The sequence below is a fragment of the Salvelinus fontinalis genome, chromosome 12 (assembly GCF_029448725.1).
Source record: "Salvelinus fontinalis isolate EN_2023a chromosome 12, ASM2944872v1, whole genome shotgun sequence".
Classification (NCBI taxonomy): Eukaryota; Metazoa; Chordata; class Actinopteri; order Salmoniformes; family Salmonidae; genus Salvelinus; species Salvelinus fontinalis.
The window spans coordinates 55059157-55078538 of NC_074676.1; the positions used below are offsets into that span (position 1 = coordinate 55059157).

A 19382-nucleotide genomic window follows, 5' to 3' on the forward strand; every position below is an offset into this window, starting at 1 on the left:
AGGATCCATTTCAGATAAGTAATATTTACGTTCGAAATGCAGGTTCCTGTTACGCTATAATACTGCAGAGTTGCTTCGGAGCAGAGTGGCCATGTCGATCGGACTCCCTCTAGTTATCTGTGTTTTTAATTATTTTTGTCAGACAAGCTCGGTGTCTATCGGTTGATTTGATTAAGACACAATGGAGGTGTCTATATATGGAAAAAATACACGTTTTAACAATTCTACCAATCGATTGGTGGAAAAGAACAGACGACTCTCGGTCGACCAAGACCAGGCTAGTGCTAAGGTGAATGGGAAGGGTTCCTCTGTGTGTCTGTCCCTCTCCTAACCTAATGGTCTGCGTCCTACAGTTAGAGATGATCTCCATGGAGAACCCAGCGGACCTGAGGAAGCAGCTGTTTGTGGAGTTTGAAGGCGAGCAGGGCGTCGACGAGGGAGGAGTCTCTAAAGAGTTCTTCCAGCTAGTCCTGGAGGAGATGTTCAACCCTGATATTGGTGAGATGTTCTGCTTGGAATTGAATGCTGTATCTGGGGTGGATAAAAATACAATGTAGTCTCTCAGGCTTTGCGTTATACATGTTATATGTAATCCGAAGACACTTTCCTAATGCACTGTATATAGAAATGTTTCCCCCTTCTGTTTTTCCACATTTTGTTACGTTACAGCCTTATTCTAAAATTGATAAGTAAAATCCTCAATCTACATTTTAATGACAAAGCGAAAACAAGTTTTGATGGAGAATAGCTGCTGCCTTGGTAGGAACTAATGGGGATCCATAATAAACCCCAGGAAGAGTAGCTGCTGCCTTGGCAGGAACTAATGGGGATCCATAATAGACCCCAGGAAGAGTAGATGCTGCCTTGGCAGGAACTAATGGGGATCCATAATAGACCCCAGGAAGAGTAGCTGCTGCCTTGGCAGGAACTAATGGGGATCCATAATAAACCCCAGGAAGAGAAGCTGCTGCCTTGGCAGGAACTAATGGGGATCCATAATAAACCCCAGGAAGAGTAGCTGCTGCCTTGGCAGGAACTAATGGGGATCCATAATAAACCCCAGGAAGAGTAGCTGCTGCCTTGGCAGGAACTAATGGGGATCCATAATAAACCCCAGGAAGAGTAGCTGCTGCCTTGACAGGAATTAATGGGGATCCATAATAAACCCCAGGAAGAGAAGCTGCTGCCTTGGCAGGAACTAATGGGGATCCATAATAAACCCCAGGAAGAGAAGCTGCTGCCTTGGCAGGAACCAATGGGGGTCCCTAATAAATACAAAAGTAAAGGGTCTGAATACTTATGTAAATGTGATATTTCAGGCTTTTTAATTTCCCAAAACCCGTTTTTGCTTTGTCATTATGGGGTATTGTGTGTCGACTGATGACGTAAAACATTTTTGTTGTCCATTTTAGAACAAGGCTGTAACGTAACAAAATGTGGGAAAAGGTCAAGGGATCTGAATACTTTTGCGAATGCACTGCACGTTAGCCATAGACACTTTTCTATTAAAAAAATATGTATTTTTGAAAAAGTTTTAAACTGAACTTAATATTCACAAACAAATTGTTCATCTGTTTTCTTGGTATTAATGTCCCTCCTCCAGGCATGTTTACGTATGATGAGTCCACCAAGCTGTTCTGGTTCAACCCGTCCTCTCTGGAGAATGAGGCCCAGTTCACCCTGATCGGCATCGTCCTGGGCCTGGCCATCTACAACAACTGCATCTTGGATGTTCACTTCCCCATGGTGGTCTACAGGAAACTGATGGGGAAGAAAGGGACCTATCTTGACCTGGCAGACTCTCACCCGGTACTGGAACATATTTCAGCCTGTTTCAATGTCATTAATGTAACATGTTTAAACCCGGTACTGGAACACATGCTGAAATACGTTTAATTGTCATTTTTAAATCGGTCTATGTCATTAAAACGTGTTTCAGGTTAGACAACTACTACAAGAGCTGTGTATAAATGCTAGGTACGTATTAATATAGATCGCTTATCCCTCTGTTAGCTACGTATTATTATAGAGCGCTTATCCCTGTGTTAGGTACGTATTATTATAGAGCGCTTATCCCTGTGTTAGCTACGTATTATTATAGAGCGCTTATCCCTCTGTTAGCTACGTATTAATATAGAGCGCTTATCCCTCTGTTAGCTACGTATTATTATAGAGCGCTTATCCCTGTGTTAGCTACGTATTATTATAGAGCGCTTATCCCTCTGTTAGCTACGTATTAATATAGAGCGCTTATCCCTCTGTTAGCAAAGTATTATTATAGAGCGCTTATCCCTCTGTTAGCTACTTATTAATATAGCGCGCTTATCCCTCTGTTAGCTACGTATTAATATAGCGCGCTTATCCCTCAGTTAGTTACGTATTATTATAGAGCGCTTATCCCTGTGTTAGCTACGAATTAATATAGAGCGCTTATCCCTCTGTTAGCTACGTATTATTATAGAGCGCTTATCCCTGTGTTAGCTACGTATTAATATAGAGCGCTTATCCCTCAGTTAGTTACGTATTATTATAGAGCGCTTATCCCTCTGTTAGCTACGTATTAATATAGAGCGCTTATCCCTCTGTTAGCTACGTATTAATATAGCGCGCTAATGTTAGCTACGTATTATTATAGCCCGCTTATCCCTCTGTTAGCTACGTATTAATATAGAGCGCTTATCCCTCTGTTAGCTACGTATTAATATAGCCCGCTTATCCCTCTGTTAGCTACGTATTAATATAGCCCGCTTATCCCTCTGTTAGCTACGTATTAATATAGCGCGCTTATCCCTTTGTTAGCTACGTATTAATATAGAGCGCTTATGTTAGCTACGTATTATTATAGCCCGCTTATCCCTCTGTTAGCTACGTATTAATATAGCCCGCTTATCCCTCTGTTAGCTACGTATTAATATAGCGCGCTTATCCCTCTGTTAGCTACGTATTAATATAGATCGCTTATCCCTCTGTTAGCTACGTATTAATATAGCGCGCTTATCCCTGTGTTAGGTACGTATTAATATAGAGCGCTTATCCCTCTGTTAGCTACGTATTAATATAGAGCGCTTATGTTAGCTACGTATTAATATAGAGCGCTTATCCCTCTGTTAGCAAAGTATTAATATAGAGCGCTTATCCCTCTGTTAGCTACGTATTAATATAGAGCGCTTATGTTAGCTACGTATTAATATAGAGAGCTTATCCCTCTGTTAGCTACGTATTATTATAGAGCGCTTATCCCTCTGTTAGCTACGTATTAATATAGAGCGCTTATCCCTCTGTTAGCTACGTATTAATATAGAGCGCTTATCCCTCTGTTAGCTACGTATTATTATAGAGCGCTTATCCCTCTGTTAGCAAAGTATTAATATAGAGCGCTTATCCCTCTGTTAGCTACGTATTAATATAGAGCGCTTATGTTAGCTACGTATTAATATAGAGCGCTTATCCCTCTGTTAGCTACGTATTATTATAGAGCGCTTATCCCTCTGTTAGCTACGTATTAATATAGAGCGCTTATCCCTCTGTTAGCTACGTATTAATATAGAGCGCTTATCCCTCTGTTAGCTACGTATTATTATAGAGCGCTTATCCCTCTGTTAGCTACGTATTAATATAGAGCGCTTATCCCTCTGTTAGCTGCGTATTAATATAGAGCGCTTATCCCTCTGTTAGCTACGTATTAATATAGCGCGCTTATCCCTCTGTTAGCTACGTATTAATATAGAGCGCTTATCCCTCTGTTAGCTACGTATTAATATAGAGCGCTTATCCCTCTGTTAGCTACGTATTATTATAGAGCGCTTATCCCTCTGTTAGCTACGTATTAATATAGAGCGCTTATCCCTCTGTTAGCTACGTATTAATATAGAGCGCGTATCCCTCTGTTAGCTACGTATTAATATAGAGCGCTTATCCCTCTGTTAGCTACGTATTAATATAGAGCGCTTATCCCTCAGTTAGTTACGTATTATTATAGAGCGCTTATCCCTCTGTTAGCTACGTATTAATATAGAGCGCTTATCCCTGTGTTAGCTACGTATTAATATAGAGCGCTTATCCCTCTGTTAGCTACGTATTAATATAGAGCGCTTATCCCTCTGTTAGCTACGTATTAATATAGGGCGCTTATCCCTCTGTTAGCTACGTATTAATATAGGGCGCTTATCCCTCTGTTAGCTACGTATTAATATAGCGCGCTTATCCCTCTGTTAGCTACGTATTAATATAGAGCGCTTATCCCTGTGTTAGCTACGTATTATTATAGAGCGCTTATCCCTCTGTTAGCTACGTATTAATATAGAGCGCTTATCCCTCTGTTAGCTACGTATTAATATAGAGCGCTTATCCCTGTGTTAGGTACGTATTATTATAGAGCGCTTATCCCTGTGTTAGCTACGTATTATTATAGAGCGCTTATCCCTCTGTTAGCTACGTATTATTATAGAGCGCTTATCCCTCTGTTAGCTACGTATTAATATAGAGCGCTTATCCCTCTGTTAGCAAAGTATTATTATAGAGCGCTTATCCCTCTGTTAGCTACTTATTAATATAGCGCGCTTATCCCTCTGTTAGCTACGTATTAATATAGCGCGCTTATCCCTCAGTTAGTTACGTATTATTATAGAGCGCTTATCCCTGTGTTAGCTACGTATTAATATAGAGCGCTTATCCCTCTGTTAGCTACGTATTAATATAGAGCGCTTATCCCTCTGTTAGCTACGTATTAATATAGAGCGCTTATCCCTCTGTTAGCTACGTATTAATATAGAGCGCTTATCCCTCTGTTAGCTACGTATTAATATAGAGCGCTTATCCCTGTGTTAGCTACGTATTATTATAGAGCGCTTATCCCTCTGTTAGCTACGTATTAATATAGAGCGCTTATCCCTGTGTTAGCTACGTATTAATATAGAGCGCTTATCCCTCTGTTAGCTACGTATTAATATAGCGCGCTTATCCCTCTGTTAGCTACGTATTAATATAGAGCGCTTATCCCTCTGTTAGCTACGTATTAATATAGAGCGCTTATCCCTCTGTTAGCTACGTATTATTATAGAGCGCTTATCCCTCTGTTAGCTACGTATTATTATAGAGCGCTTATCCCTCTGTTAGCTACGTATTATTATAGAGCGCTTATCCCTCTGTTAGCTACGTGTTAATATAGAGCGCTTATCCCTCTGTTAGCTACGTATTATTATAGAGCGCTTATCCCTCTGTTAGCTACGTATTAATATAGAGCGCTTATCCCTCTGTTAGCTACGTATTATTATAGAGCGCTTATCCCTCTGTTAGCTACGTATTAATATAGAGCGCTTATCCCTCTGTTAGCTACGTATTATTATAGAGCGCTTATCCCTCTGTTAGCTACGTGTTATTATAGAGCGCTTATCCCTCTGTTAGCTACGTGTTAATATAGAGCGCTTATCCCTCTGTTAGCTACGTATTATTATAGAGCGCTTATCCCTCTGTTAGCTACGTATTATTATAGAGCGCTTATCCCTCTGTTAGCTACGTATTATTATAGAGCGCTTATCCCTCTGTTAGCTACGTGTTAATATAGAGCGCTTATCCCTCTGTTAGCTACGTATTAATATAGAGCGCTTATCCCTCTGTTAGCTACGTATTATTATAGAGCGCTTATCCCTCTGTTAGCTACGTATTATTATAGATCGCTTATCCCTCTGTTAGCTACGTATTATTATAGAGCGCTAATCCCTGTGTTAAATACGTATTGGTGGTCTCTCCCATTTATACTGACTGACAGCCTGGGGTCTCTCCCATGCCAGGTTCAGTACCAGAGTCTGAAGGAGCTGCTGGACTATGAGGGCGACGTGGAGGAGGACATGATGATCACCTTCCAGATCTCACAGACTGACCTGTTTGGAGACCCCATCACTTACGACCTGAAGGAAAACGGGGACAAGATACCTGTTAATGTGGACAATAGGAAGGTAAGATACCTGTTTGTGAGGACAATAGAAAGGTGAGATACCTGTTAGTGAGGACAATAGGAAGGTAAGATACCTGTTTGTGAGGACAATAGAAAGGTGAGATACCTGTTAGTGAGGACAGTAGAAAGGTGAGATACCTGTTAGTGAGGACAATAGAAAGGTGAGATACCTGTTTGTGAGGACAATAGAAAGGTGAGATACCTGTTAGTGAGGACAGTAGAAAGGTGAGATACCTGTTTGTGAGGACAGTAGAAAGGTGAGATACCTGTTAGTGAGGACAGTAGAAAGGTGAGATACCTGTTAGTGAGGACAGTAGAAAGGTGAGATACCTGTTAGTGAGGACAGTAGAAAGGTGAGATGCCTGTTAGTGAGGACAATAGAAAGGTGAGATACCTGTTAGTGAGGACAATAGAAAGGTGAGATACCTGTTTGTGAGGACAATAGAAAGGTGAGATACCTGTTAGTGAGGACAATAGAAAGGTGAGATACCTGTTAGTGAGGACAATAGAAAGGTGAGATACCTGTTAGTGAGGACAATAGAAAGGTGAGATACCTGTTAGTGAGGACAATAGAAAGGTGAGATACCTGTTAGTGAGGACAATAGAAAGGTGAGATACCTGTTAGTGAGGACAGTAGAAAGGTGAGATACCTGTTAGTGAGGACAGTAGAAAGGTGAGATACCTGTTAGTGAGGACAGTAGAAAGGTGAGATACCTGTTAGTGAGGACAGTAGAAAGGTGAGATGCCTGTTAGTGAGGACAGTAGAAAGGTGAGATGCCTGTTAGTGAGGACAGTAGAAAGGTGAGATGCCTGTTAGTGAGGACAGTAGAAAGGTGAGATGCCTGTTAGTGAGGACAGTAGAAAGGTGAGATGCCTGTTAGTGAGGACAGTAGAAAGGTGAGATGCCTGTTAGTGAGGACAGTAGAAAGGTGAGATGCCTGTTAGTGAGGACAGTAGAAAGGTGAGATGCCTGTTAGTGAGGACAGTAGAAAGGTGAGATGCCTGTTAGTGAGGACAGTAGAAAGGTGAGATGCCTGTTAGTGAGGACAGTAGAAAGGTGAGATGCCTGTTAGTGAGGACAGTAGAAAGGTGAGATGCCTGTTAGTGAGGACAGTAGAAAGGTGAGATGCCTGTTAGTGAGGACAGTAGAAAGGTGAGATGCCTGTTAGTGAGGACAGTAGAAAGGTGAGATGCCTGTTAGTGAGGACAGTAGAAAGGTGAGATGCCTGTTAGTGAGGACAGTAGAAAGGTGAGATGCCTGTTAGTGAGGACAGTAGAAAGGTGAGATGCCTGTTAGTGAGGACAGTAGAAAGGTGAGATGCCTGTTAGTGAGGACAGTAGAAAGGTGAGATGCCTGTTAGTGAGGACAGTAGAAAGGTGAGATGCCTGTCAGTGAGGACAGTGGAAAGGTGAGATGCCTGTCAGTGAGGACAGTGGAAAGGTGAGATGCCTGTCAGTGAGGACAGTGGAAAGGTGAGATGCCTGTCTGGGAGGACAGTAGAAAGGTGAGATACCTGTCAGGGAGGACAGTGGAAAGGTGAGATACCTGTCAGGGAGGACAGTGGAAAGGTGAGATACCTGTCTGGGAGGACAGTGGAAAGGTGAGATGCCTGTCAGTGAGGACAGTGGAAAGGTGAGATGCCTGTCAGTCAGGACAGTGGAAAGGTGAGATACCTGTCTGGGAGGACAGTAGAAAGGTGAGATACCTGTTAGTGAGGACAGTAGAAAGGTGAGATACCTGTTAGTGAGGACAGTAGAAAGGTGAGATACCTGTCAGTGAGGACAGTAGAAAGGTGAGATACCTGTCAGTGAGGACAGTGGAAAGGTGAGATACCTGTCTGGGAGGACAGTAGAAAGGTGAGATACCTGTCAGTGAGGACAGTGGAAAGGTGAGATACCTGTCTGGGAGGACAGTAGAAAGGTGAGATGCCTGTCAGTGAGGACAGTGGAAAGGTGAGATACCTGTCAGTCAGGACAGTGGAAAGGTGAGATACCTGTCTGGGAGGACAGTAGAAAGGTGAGATACCTGTTAGTGAGGACAGTAGAAAGGTGAGATGCCTGTCAGTGAGGACAGTGGAAAGGTGAGATGCCTGTCAGTGAGGACAGTGGAAAGGTGAGATACCTGTCAGTGAGGACAGTGGAAAGGTGAGATGCCTGTCAGTGAGGACAGTGGAAAGGTGAGATGCCTGTCTGTGAGGACAGTGGAAAGGTGAGTATTTTGTTGTAGCACTGGCAAGAACGTATCTAGTCTATCACAGGACCACTGACTGACTGAAGTATCTAGTCTATCACAGGACCGCGGTCATCCCCCTCTTCAACGGGGGAGACACTCTAGACCCAAACTGTTACAGACCTATATCCATCCTGCCCTGCCTTTCTAAAATCGTCGAACGCCAAGTTAATAAACAGATCACCGACCATTTTGAATCCCACCGTACCTTCTCCGCTATGCAATCTGGTTTCCGAGCTGGTCACAGGTGCACCTCAGCCTCGCTCAAGGTGCTAAGCGATATCATAACCGCCATCGATAAGAGACAGTACTGTGGAGCCGTTGACCTGCAGCCGTCGACCTGGCCAAGGCTTTCGACTCTGTCAATCACCACATTCTTATCGGCAGACTCAACAGCCTTGGTTTCTCAAATGACTGCCTCGCCTGGTTCACCAACTACTTCTCAGATAGAGTTCAGTGTGTCAAATCGGAGGGCCTGTTATCCAGACCTCTGGCAGTCTCTATGGGGGAGCCACAGGGTTCAATTCTCTGGCTGACTCTTTTCTCTGCATATATCAATGATGTTGCTCTTGCTGCTGGTGATTCTCTGATCCACCTCTACGCAGACGACACCATTCTGTATACATATGGCGCTTCTTTGGACACTGTGTTAACTAACCTCCAGACGAGCTTCAATGCCATACAACTCTCCTTCCTGGCCTCCAACTGCTCTTAAATGCAAGTAAAACTAAATGCATGCTCTTCAACCGATCGCTGCCCGCAGCCTCCCTCCCGCCCGACTAGCATCACTACTCTGGACGGTTCTGACTTAGAATATGTGGACAACTATAAATACCTACAGTTGAGGGGGAAAAAGTATTTGATTCCCTGCTGATTTTGTACGTTTGCCTACTGACAAAGAAATGATCAGTCTATAATTTTAATGGTAGGTTTATTTGAACAGTGAGAGAAAGAATAACAACCAAAGAAATCCAGAATAACGCATGTCAAAAATGATTTTGCATTTTAATGAGGGAAATAAGTATTTGACCCCCTTCTCAATCAGAAAGATTTCTGCAGTGGAAGTGAATGATGCCATTTAGTTTTGACTGTTTTTCTATGTGTTTATGTTTCTGATCTCCAGGAGTTTGTGTCTCTGTATGGCGATTACATCCTTAATAAGAGTGTGGAGCGCCAGTTCAAAGCCTTCAGGAGGGGCTTCCAGATGGTCACCAACGAGTCTCCTCTCAACTGTTTGTTTAGACCTGAAGAGGTGGAGCTACTCATCTGTGGAAGCAGGGTAAGGAAACTCATCTGTGGAAGCAGGGTAAGGGAACTCATCTGTGGAAGCAGGGTAAGGAATCTCATCTGTGGAAGCAGGGTAAGGGAACTCATCTGTGGAAGCAGGGTAAGGAAACTCATCTGTGGAAGCAGATCTGTGGAAGCAGGGTAAGGAAACTCATCTGTGGAAGCAGGGTAAGGGAACTCATCTGTGGAAGCAGGGTAAGGGAACTCATCTGTGGAAGCAGGGTAAGGAATCTCATCTGTAGAAGCAGGGTAAGGAATCTCATCTGTAGAAGCAGGGTAAGGGAACTCATCTGTGGAAGCAGGGTAAGGAATCTCATCTGTGGAAGCAGGGTAAGGAATCTCATCTGTGGAAGCAGGGTAAGGAATCTCATCTGTGGAAGCAGGGTAAGGAATCTCATCTGTGGAAGCAGGGTAAGGGAACTCATCTGTGGAAGCAGGGTAAGAGAACTCATCTGAGGAAGCAGGGTAAGAGAACTCATCTGAGGAAGCAGGGTAAGGGAACTCATCTGTGGAAGCAGGGTAAGGGAACTCATCTGTGGAAGCAGGGTAAGGGAACTCATCTGTGGAAGCAGGGTAAGGGAACTCATCTGTGGAAGCAGGGTAAGGGAACTCATCTGTGGAAGCAGGGTAAGGGAACTCATCTGTGGAAGCAGGGTAAGGGAACTCATCTGTGGAAGCAGGGTAAGGGAACTCATCTGTGGAAGCAGGGTAAGGGAACTCATCTGTGGAAGCAGGGTAAGGAATCTCATCTGTGGAAGCAGGGTAAGGAATCTCATCTGTGGAAGCAGGGTAAGGGAACTCATCTGTGGAAGCAGGGTAAGAGAACTCATCTGAGGAAGCAGGGTAAGAGAACTCATCTGAGGAAGCAGGGTAAGGGAACTCATCTGTGGAAGCAGGGTAAGGGAACTCATCTGTGGAAGCAGGGTAAGGGAACTCATCTGTGGAAGCAGGGTAAGGGAACTCATCTGTGGAAGCAGGGTAAGGGAACTCATCTGTGGAAGCAGGGTAAGGAAACTCATCTGTGGAAGCAGGGTAAGGGAACTCATCTGTGGAAGCAGGGTAAGGGAACTCATCTGTGGAAGCAGGGTAAGGGAACTCATCTGTGGAAGCAGGGTAAGGGAACTCATCTGTGGAAGCAGGGTAAGGGAACTCATCTGTGGAAGCAGGGTAAGGGAACTCATCTGTGGAAGCAGGGTAAGGGAACTCATCTGTGGAAGCAGGGTAAGGGAACTCATCTGTGGAAGCAGGGTAAGGGAACTCATCTGTGGAAGCAGGGTAAGGAAACTCATCTGTGGAAGCAGGGTAAGGAATCTCATCTGTGGAAGCAGGGTAAGGGATACTCATCTGTGGAAGCAGGGTAAGGGAACTCATCTGAGGAAGCAGGGTAAGGAAACTCATCTGTGGAAGCAGGGTAAGGGAACTCATCTGTGGAAGCAGGGTAAGGGAACTCATCTGTGGAAGCAGGGTAAGGGAACTCATCTGTGGAAGCAGGGTAAGGAAACTCATCTGTGGAAGCAGGGTAAGGGAACTCATCTGTGGAAGCAGGGTAAGGGAACTCATATGAGGCCCTTTCTCAATCATTCTTTGTTTACTCGCTTCCTCTCTTCTCGTTTCCTTCTCTAAATGATTTGGGGGGGAGAGAAGGTCACAGGATTGTGAGACTTTCTGGAGGCAGTGATGGAAGTATCACTGGAGACTTTCTGGAGGCAGTATCACGGAAAGACCCAATTGAGCTTGAGCTATAGAAAAGACATTTGGTGTCAGTGTTGGGGTCACTGCTTCATGGTTTCTACACCATCTGATCTAATGCAGCCTGGTGTGTGTGTGTGTATATATATGTGTGTGTGTATATATGTATGTATGTGTGTATGTATATATATATATATATATATATATATGAACTGAGCAAAAAAAAGAAACGTCCTCACTGTGAACTGTGTTTCTTATCAGCAAACTTAACGTGTAGATATTTGTATATGTATTCTGACTTCTTCTACACCTCCTGATGTATCTGTCTCTTGTACCCGTCTCTTGTATTCTAACTTCTTCTACACCCCCTGATGTATCTGTCTCTTGTATTCTGACTTCTTCTACACCCCCTGATGTATCTGTCTCTTGTATTCTAACTTCTTCTACGCCCCCTGATGTATCTGTCTCTTGTATTCTGACTTCTTCTACACCCCCTGATGTATCTGTCTCTTGTATTCTGACTCCTTCTACACCCCCTGATGTATCTGTCTCTTGTATTCTAACTTCTTCTACGCCCCCTGATGTATCTGTCTCTTGTATTCTGACTTCTTCTACACCCCCTGATGTATCTGTCTCTTGTATTCTGACTCCTTCTACACCCCCTGATGTATCTGTCTCTTGTATTCTGACTTCTTCTACACCCCCTGATGTATCTGTCTCTTGTATTCTAACTTCTTCTACACCCCCTGATGTATCTGTCTCTTGTACCTGTCTCTTGTATTCTAACTCCTTCTACACCCCCTGATGTACCTGTCTCTTGTATTCTAACTCCTTCTACACCCCCTGATGTATCTGTCTCTTGTATTCTAACTCCTTCTACACCCCCTGATGTACCTGTCTCTTGTTTCCGTCTCTTGTATTCTAACTCCTTCTACACCCCCTGATGTATCTGTCTCTTGTATTCTGACTCCTTCTACACCCCCTGATGTATCCGTCTCTTGTATTCTAACTCCTTCTACACCCCCTGATGTATCTGTCTCTTGTATTCTGACTCCTTCTACACCCCCTGATGTACCCGTCTCTTGTATTCTGACTCCTTCTACACCCCCTGATGTATCCGTCTCTTGTATTCTAACTCCTTCTACACCCCCTGATGTATCTGTCTCTTGTATTCTGACTCCTTCTACACCCCCTGATGTACCTGTCTCTTGTATCCGTCTCTTGTATTCTAACTTCTACACCCCCTGATGTACCTGTCTCTTGTATCCGTCTCTTGTATTCTAACTTCTACACCCCCTGATGTACCCGTCTCTTGTATTCTAACTCCTTCTACACCCCCTGATGTACCTGTCTCTTGTATTCTAACTCCTTCTACACCCCCTGATGTATCTGTCTCTTGTATTCTAACTCCTTCTACACCCCCTGATGTATCCGTCTCTTGTATTCTAACTCCTCAGAATTTAGACTTTCACGCACTTGAAGAAACGACCGAGTATGACGGAGGCTACAACAAAGACTGTCGCATTATCAAGTAAAAACATGTAATTTCTCTCTAGAAGGACATAGAATGTTAAAATGTGGACATAGATGTTTTAGTCCAAAATGTCTCTCTCTTAAAAATAACTTGACTTTTGAACATGTATTATAAAAGACAACCATTACACTCCTGCTCATTCTGATGCTACTGTTGTAATGTTATTAAATATCATGTTTTATGAAATGCTATTCTTTATTTCATCACTCGTAGAGACTTCTGGGAGACGGTGCATTCGTTTGGTGAGGAGGATAAGAGACTTTTCCTCCAGTTTACGACGGGGACTGACAGAGCACCCGTAGGAGGCCTGGGCAAGTTAAAGATGATCATCGCCAAGAACGGCCCCGACACAGACAGGTGAGACCAGGCCTCGGGTCCCAAATTGGCATCCTGTTCCCTACGCTACTGGTCAAAAGTAGTGCGCTACTGGTCCAAAAGTAGTACGCTACTGGTCCAAAAGTAGTGGGCTACTGGTCCAAAAGTAGTGGGCTACTGGTCCAAAAGTAGTGGGCTACTGGTCCAAAAGTAGTGGGCTACTGGTCCAAAAGTAGTGGGCTACTGGTCCAAAAGTAGTGGGCTACTGGTCCAAAAGTAGTGGGCTACTGGTCCAAAAGTAGTGGGCTACTGGTCCAAAAGTAGTGGGCTACTGGTCCAAAAGTAGTGCGCTACTGGTCCAAAAGTAGTGCGCTACTGGTCCAAAAGTAGTGCGCTACTGGTCCAAAAGTAGTGCGCTACTGGTCCAAAAGTAGTGGGCTACTGGTCCAAAAGTAGTGCGCTACTGGTCCAAAAGTAGTGCGCTACTGGTCCAAAAGTAGTGCGCTACTGGTCCAAAAGTAGCGGGCTACTGGTCCAAAAGTAGCGGGCTACTGGTCCAAAAGTAGCGGGCTACTGGTCCAAAAGTAGCGGGCTACTGGTCCAAAAGTAGCGGGCTACTGGTCCAAAAGTAGCGGGCTACTGGTCCAAAAGTAGCGGGCTACTGGTCCAAAAGTAGCGGGCTACTGGTCCAAAAGTAGCGGGCTACTGGTCCAAAAGTAGCGGGCTACTGGTCCAAAAGTAGCGGGCTACTGGTCCAAAAGTAGCGGGCTACTGGTCCAAAAGTAGCGGGCTACTGGTCCAAAAGTAGCGGGCTACTGGTCCAAAAGTAGCGGGCTACTGGTCCAAAAGTAGCGGGCTACTGGTCCAAAAGTAGCGGGCTACTGGTCCAAAAGTAGCGGGCTACTGGTCCAAAAGTAGCGGGCTACTGGTCCAAAAGTAGCGGGCTACTGGTCCAAAAGTAGCGGGCTACTGGTCCAAAAGTAGCGGGCTACTGGTCCAAAAGTAGCGGGCTACTGGTCCAAAAGTAGCGGGCTACTGGTCCAAAAGTAGCGGGCTACTGGTCCAAAAGTAGCGGGCTACTGGTCCAAAAGTAGCGGGCTACTGGTCCAAAAGTAGCGGGCTACTGGTCCAAAAGTAGCGGGCTACTGGTCCAAAAGTAGCGGGCTACTGGTCCAAAAGTAGCGGGCTACTGGTCCAAAAGTAGCGGGCTACTGGTCCAAAAGTAGCGGGCTACTGGTCCAAAAGTAGCGGGCTACTGGTCCAAAAGTAGCGGGCTACTGGTCCAAAAGTAGCGGGCTACTGGTCCAAAAGTAGCGGGCTACTGGTCCAAAAGTAGCGGGCTACTGGTCCAAAAGTAGCGCGCTACTGGTCCAAAAGTAGCGCGCTACTGGTCCAAAAGTAGCGCGCTACTGGTCCAAAAGTAGCGCGCTACTGGTCCAAAAGTAGCGCGCTACTGGTCCAAAAGTAGCGCGCTACTGGTCCAAAAGTAGCGCGCTACTGGTCCAAAAGTAGCGCGCTACTGGTCCAAAAGTAGCGCGCTACTGGTCCAAAAGTAGTGTGGCCTCCCAGATGACTTGGACAGATCTATAGTCTCTCCTCTCTCCCCTCTCTCTCCAGGTTACCTACTTCTCACACGTGTTTTAATGCCTTGCTGCTCCCAGAATACGACACAAAGGAGAAGCTGAAGGAGAGACTTCTCAAAGCCGTCACTTACGCCAAAGGATTTGGAATGTTGTGAAACAAAAACGACTACTCTGATTAAAAAAATTAAAACACAATTCAACGGTTTAAATGTTTTAATGGATACGGAAGGAGTTTTACAATACAATGAGACATGAATTCACATTTATTATTTTTATTATTTTTAGTGGCATTATGACAAGGAAGCGTTCCAGTTGTGTGTGCCAAGATATCAATTAGACAAGACACTTTGATCTAACCCCCCCCCCCCACACCAACCCTCAGATCTCTCTAGTGTACACAACCTCTCCTTATTTTCTAGCTTTTTTTCAAATAGTTTAAATCAGTCAGAATGATTCACTGGAACTCGATTCTTCTACGTGTGTTTTATTAGAGATGGTTGACGTGTTAAAACATCCCCGGTCTGAAGCAGGTGATCATCGTGTCTGATTTGTTGTGAAGGTGCACTTACCGTTCTGAATGTCAGTGAATGGTGTGTGTATATATATATATATATATACAGGACTGTATACTTCCGTACGGGGACATTTTTGTTTGTTCATGGGATCGTAAAAAAAGTCTTCCCGGTCAATATATTCTGTAATCGCCCAGCGGTGTTGTCGGTTAAACTTCCTAAAAATGAAATCCCTCTTCATAATGCATTTATACGTGCATTTTAATACCTGACATAGGTGCTTATAGCTGTTCATAAGCATCTATAATGCATTATTAAGAGGGTGTTCATATGAAGTGTTAGCAAGTTGTCTAAGGCAGGGTTTCCCATACTCGGTCCTGCCCCACCCCCCCAAAAGCTTAATGAGTTTGGTTATTTGAATCGGCTGTGTGCCGCTAGGTCCGAAACCAAAATGTGCACCCATGGTGGTTCCCAGCACCGGACTGTTCTCACCATGTACACCAATAGTGTTCCTGCTCTGCAGCCTCTGTGCAAATGGCACACTATTCCCTGCACAATGTTACTACTTTTGACCAGGGTCCATAGGAGTACACACTGTGTATGGCAGGGGTCTCCAACCCTGTTCCTGGAGAGAGACCCTCCTGTAGGTTTTAACTCCAACCCTGTTCCTGGAGAGAGACCCTCCTGTAGGTTTTAACTCCAACCCTGTTCCTGGAGAGATACCCTCCTGTAGGTTTACACTCCAACCCTGTTCCTGGAGAGCTACCCTCCTGTAGGTTTTAACTCCAACCCTGTTCCTGGAGAGAGACCCTCCTGTAGGTTTTAACTCCAACCCTGTTCCTGGAGAGAGACCCTCCTGTAGGTTTTAACTCCAACCCTGTTCCTGGAGAGAGACCCTCCTGTAGGTTTTAACTCCAACCCTGTTCCTGGAGAGAGACCCTCCTGTAGGTTTTAACTCCAACCCTTTTCCTGGAGAGAGGGCCTCCTGTAGGTTTTAACTCCAACCCTGTTCCTGGAGAGAGACCCTCCTGTAGGTATTAACTCCAACCCTGTTCCTGGAGAGAGACCCTCCTGTAGGTTTTAACTCCAACCCTGTTCCTGGAGAGGTACCCTCCTGTAGGTTTTAACTCCAACCCTGTTCCTGGAGAGAGGGCCTCCTGTAGGTTTTAACTCCAACCCTGTTCCTGGAGAGAAACCCTCCTGTAGGTTTTAACTCCAACCCTGTTCCTGGAGAGAGATACTCCTCCTGTAGGGTTTAACTCCAACCCTGTTCCTGGAGAGAGATACTCCTCCTGTAGGGTTTAACTCCAACCCTGTTCCTGGAGAGAGACCCTCCTGTAGGTTTTAACGCCAACCCTGTTCCTGGAGAGAGACCCTCCTGTAGGTTTTAACTCCAACCCTGTTCCTGGAGAGAGACCCTCCTGTAGGTTTTAACTCCAACCCTGTTCCTGGAGAGATACCCTCCTGTAGGTTTTAACTCCAACCCTGTTCCTGGAGAGAGACCCTCCTGTAGGTTTTAACTCCAACCCTGTTCCTGGAGAGAAACCCTCCTGTAGGTTTACACTCCAACCCTGTTCCTGGAGAGAGGGCCTCCTGTAGGTTTTAACTCCAACCCTGTTCCTAGAGAGATACCCTCCTGTAGGTTTTAACTCCAACCCTGTTCCTGGAGGGTTGGAAAGGGTTGGAAAGCCCTGATGTAGGGTCTCTCTCCGGAAACAGGGTTGGAAAGCCCTGATGTAGGGTCTCTCTCCGGGAACAGGGTTGGAAAGCCCTGATGTTGGGTCTCTCTCCAGGAACAGGGTTGGAAAGCCCTGATGTAGGGTATCTCTCCGGAAACAGGGTTGGAAAGCCCTGATGTAGGGTCTCTCTCTGGGAACAGGGTTGGAAAGCCCTGATGTTGGGTCTCTCTCCGGGAACAGGGTTGGAAAGCCCTGATGTAGGGTCTCTCTCCAGGAACAGGGTTGGAAAGCCCTGATGTAGGGTATCTCTCCGGGAACAGGGTTGGAAAGCCCTGATGTAGGGTCTCTCTCCGGGAACAGGGTTAGAAAGCCCTGATGTAGGGTATCTCTCCGGGAACAGGGTTGGAAAGCCCTGATGTAGGAAATAGGATGCCATTCTGGAAGCAGCCTATATATATAATGGAGTTGCATGATTGACTGTATGTCTACCACTTTGACAAACCACGCTGCTACTTTTGGCTGTAGTTCTGCACACAAACTTTTTCCGATATGTTGGAATAGCTTGCTGTTTAAACATTTTATTTTTTTTGCAATGTTGATTTTGTATGCCACAGCCCAGACAGAACCGGACACACTTCCCTTTGTGGAGTGTTTAAGTTTAAATCTTTTATTTTAATGCATAATTCGACATTAAAATGTCTAGTTTGCAGTGTATTGTGCCGGGGCAATGTTAATATTTTGTAGCTAAATCTGGGTAATGTTACCAGAATTTTGGAACCCTTTGCTCACTTTGCAGTTAATCGGGACCCAGATATTGTGAAATGTTGGCGTGGAGAAACGTTTCTTGCGTAATACTATAATAATAGCACTGAATTAACGTGCCACAGCCGTGCTCAGAACAGTGTGTGTTTGGTTCATGTTGTTTTTGATTGATTTTGATGTGACTTGGTAATTGTTTATTATGCTGTACAGCACAGGAGGTTGATGGCACCTTCATTTGGGAGGATGGGCTCGTGGTAATGGGTATTAAACACATGTTGGTTTGATGCCATTCCGTTCGAACCGTTTCAGCCATTATTATGAGCCGTCCTCCCCTCACCAGCCTCCACTGCTGTACACCTGAAAGCCCTCCCAAGCCCTACAGAAGGTTTTTTGGTTTAATATCCGATGTGTGCAACAGGAAGGAAGGAATTAGTTGTTTGCTGCCTGGTTTATTTGATCAAAATTGATATCTCATGAGATGAAGGAATGTGCAAACATAACGAAACACTTGATGTGTCAACATAATGCAAAAAATAAAAAGTACATTTTTTTTTACCTCGTCTCCATGTGAAAGTACATGGGATCGACTCTTATCTATTCTAAATCATATTAACATTGAATTCACTCAAGCTCTTATCATGACATCTCTCCTGAATTCCCCCTCTACGAGTTCTATTTTTAACCCCGGACAGTTAGTGAAAAGTAGCGACTACAAACGACAGGAAATGTGCATGTCTGCTCTCAGCTACGGCGCCTGGTCACCTGAATGATTATTCAGTGATCACTGGACTGCATCAGGTCAGAGCAGGTACATTACATTACATTACACTTAAGTCATTTAGCAGACGCTCTTATCCAGAGCGACTTACAAATTGGTAAAGAGGAACCTATTTAACCTGGTTGCTACAAAGTTACCTCCTTGATAACAACATCAGTGTCTTGCTTTTTTAAATTTTACTTTTATTTAACCTTTATTTAACTGGGCAAGTCCGTCAAGAACAAATTCTTATTTTCAATGACGGCCTAGGAACAGTGGGTTAACTTCCTTGTTCAGGGGGCAGAACGACAGATTTTTACCTTGTCAGCTCGGGGGATTCAATCTTGCAACCTTTCGGGTTACTAGTCCAACGCTCTAACCACTAGGCTACGCTGACGCCTCTTCAAGACCAGGGTGTCAATATACAGAGACGGACCTGGGCGGACGGCCGGGTAGCCTGGGGGACGGGCTCACTGTGACGACCCGTGGTAGGGAGGCCCTCCACCTGAGGTATGGAGAACCTTGCTGGTGGTGTCGAGGGCGATGGAGAACACGGAGGACTTCCTTCATGGTCGTTCCCAGTAGAGCCAGCTGGTCGTGGAGTAGATGACCCTGTTACCATCGACCATCTGGAAGATGCTGTAATCTACTGCTGCTTCCATTTTCTGAGGCAGTTTTCTGGAACGAAGACGCAGGGAGGCAGGAAGCAGATGGTGAGTTTAAAATAACGGCCCGTGGAGAGTTACGAAAACAAGAGAAGCGGTTGGACTTGGAAACAGAACCTGATGACTGAGGTTGGTGAGGGCTATATGACGGGAGAGTTATCAGGGTGGTAATGAAGTTCAGGTGTGTTCAACGATGGGGAGCAGGTGTGCACAATGATGGTTGCCAGCTGTTTCGCAAATGTGGGTTGCCAGTACCGATGGTTAGTAGACCACCAACGTTCGAGCGCTGGAGGGAGGTTGCACGACAGAGTCCCCCACCCCCGACACGTATCTCCAGATGTCTACATGTAACAGTATAACTTTAAACCGTCCCCTCGCCCCGACACGGGCGCGAACCAGGGACCCTCTGCACACAT

At 45.1% G+C, this 19382-nt stretch overlaps 1 protein-coding gene across 3 annotated transcripts in view; it reads left to right on the forward strand.

Annotated features, from left to right (window-relative positions):
- LOC129867608 (ubiquitin-protein ligase E3A-like) overlaps positions 1-18099 on the forward strand; it is a 48170-nt gene extending 30071 nt beyond the window's left edge. For all 3 annotated transcript variants that reach the window (XM_055941118.1, XM_055941119.1, XM_055941117.1), the window contains 7 exons: positions 354-498; positions 1604-1809; positions 5790-5954; positions 9307-9462; positions 12617-12690; positions 12907-13050; positions 14626-18099. In XM_055941118.1, the coding sequence (XP_055797093.1) occupies positions 354-498; positions 1604-1809; positions 5790-5954; positions 9307-9462; positions 12617-12690; positions 12907-13050; positions 14626-14746 (1011 nt within the window). In that variant the 3' untranslated portion in view covers positions 14747-18099. The remainder of the gene's footprint in view (positions 1-353; positions 499-1603; positions 1810-5789; positions 5955-9306; positions 9463-12616; positions 12691-12906; positions 13051-14625) is intronic.
- The last annotated feature ends 1283 nt before the right edge of the window (positions 18100-19382 follow it).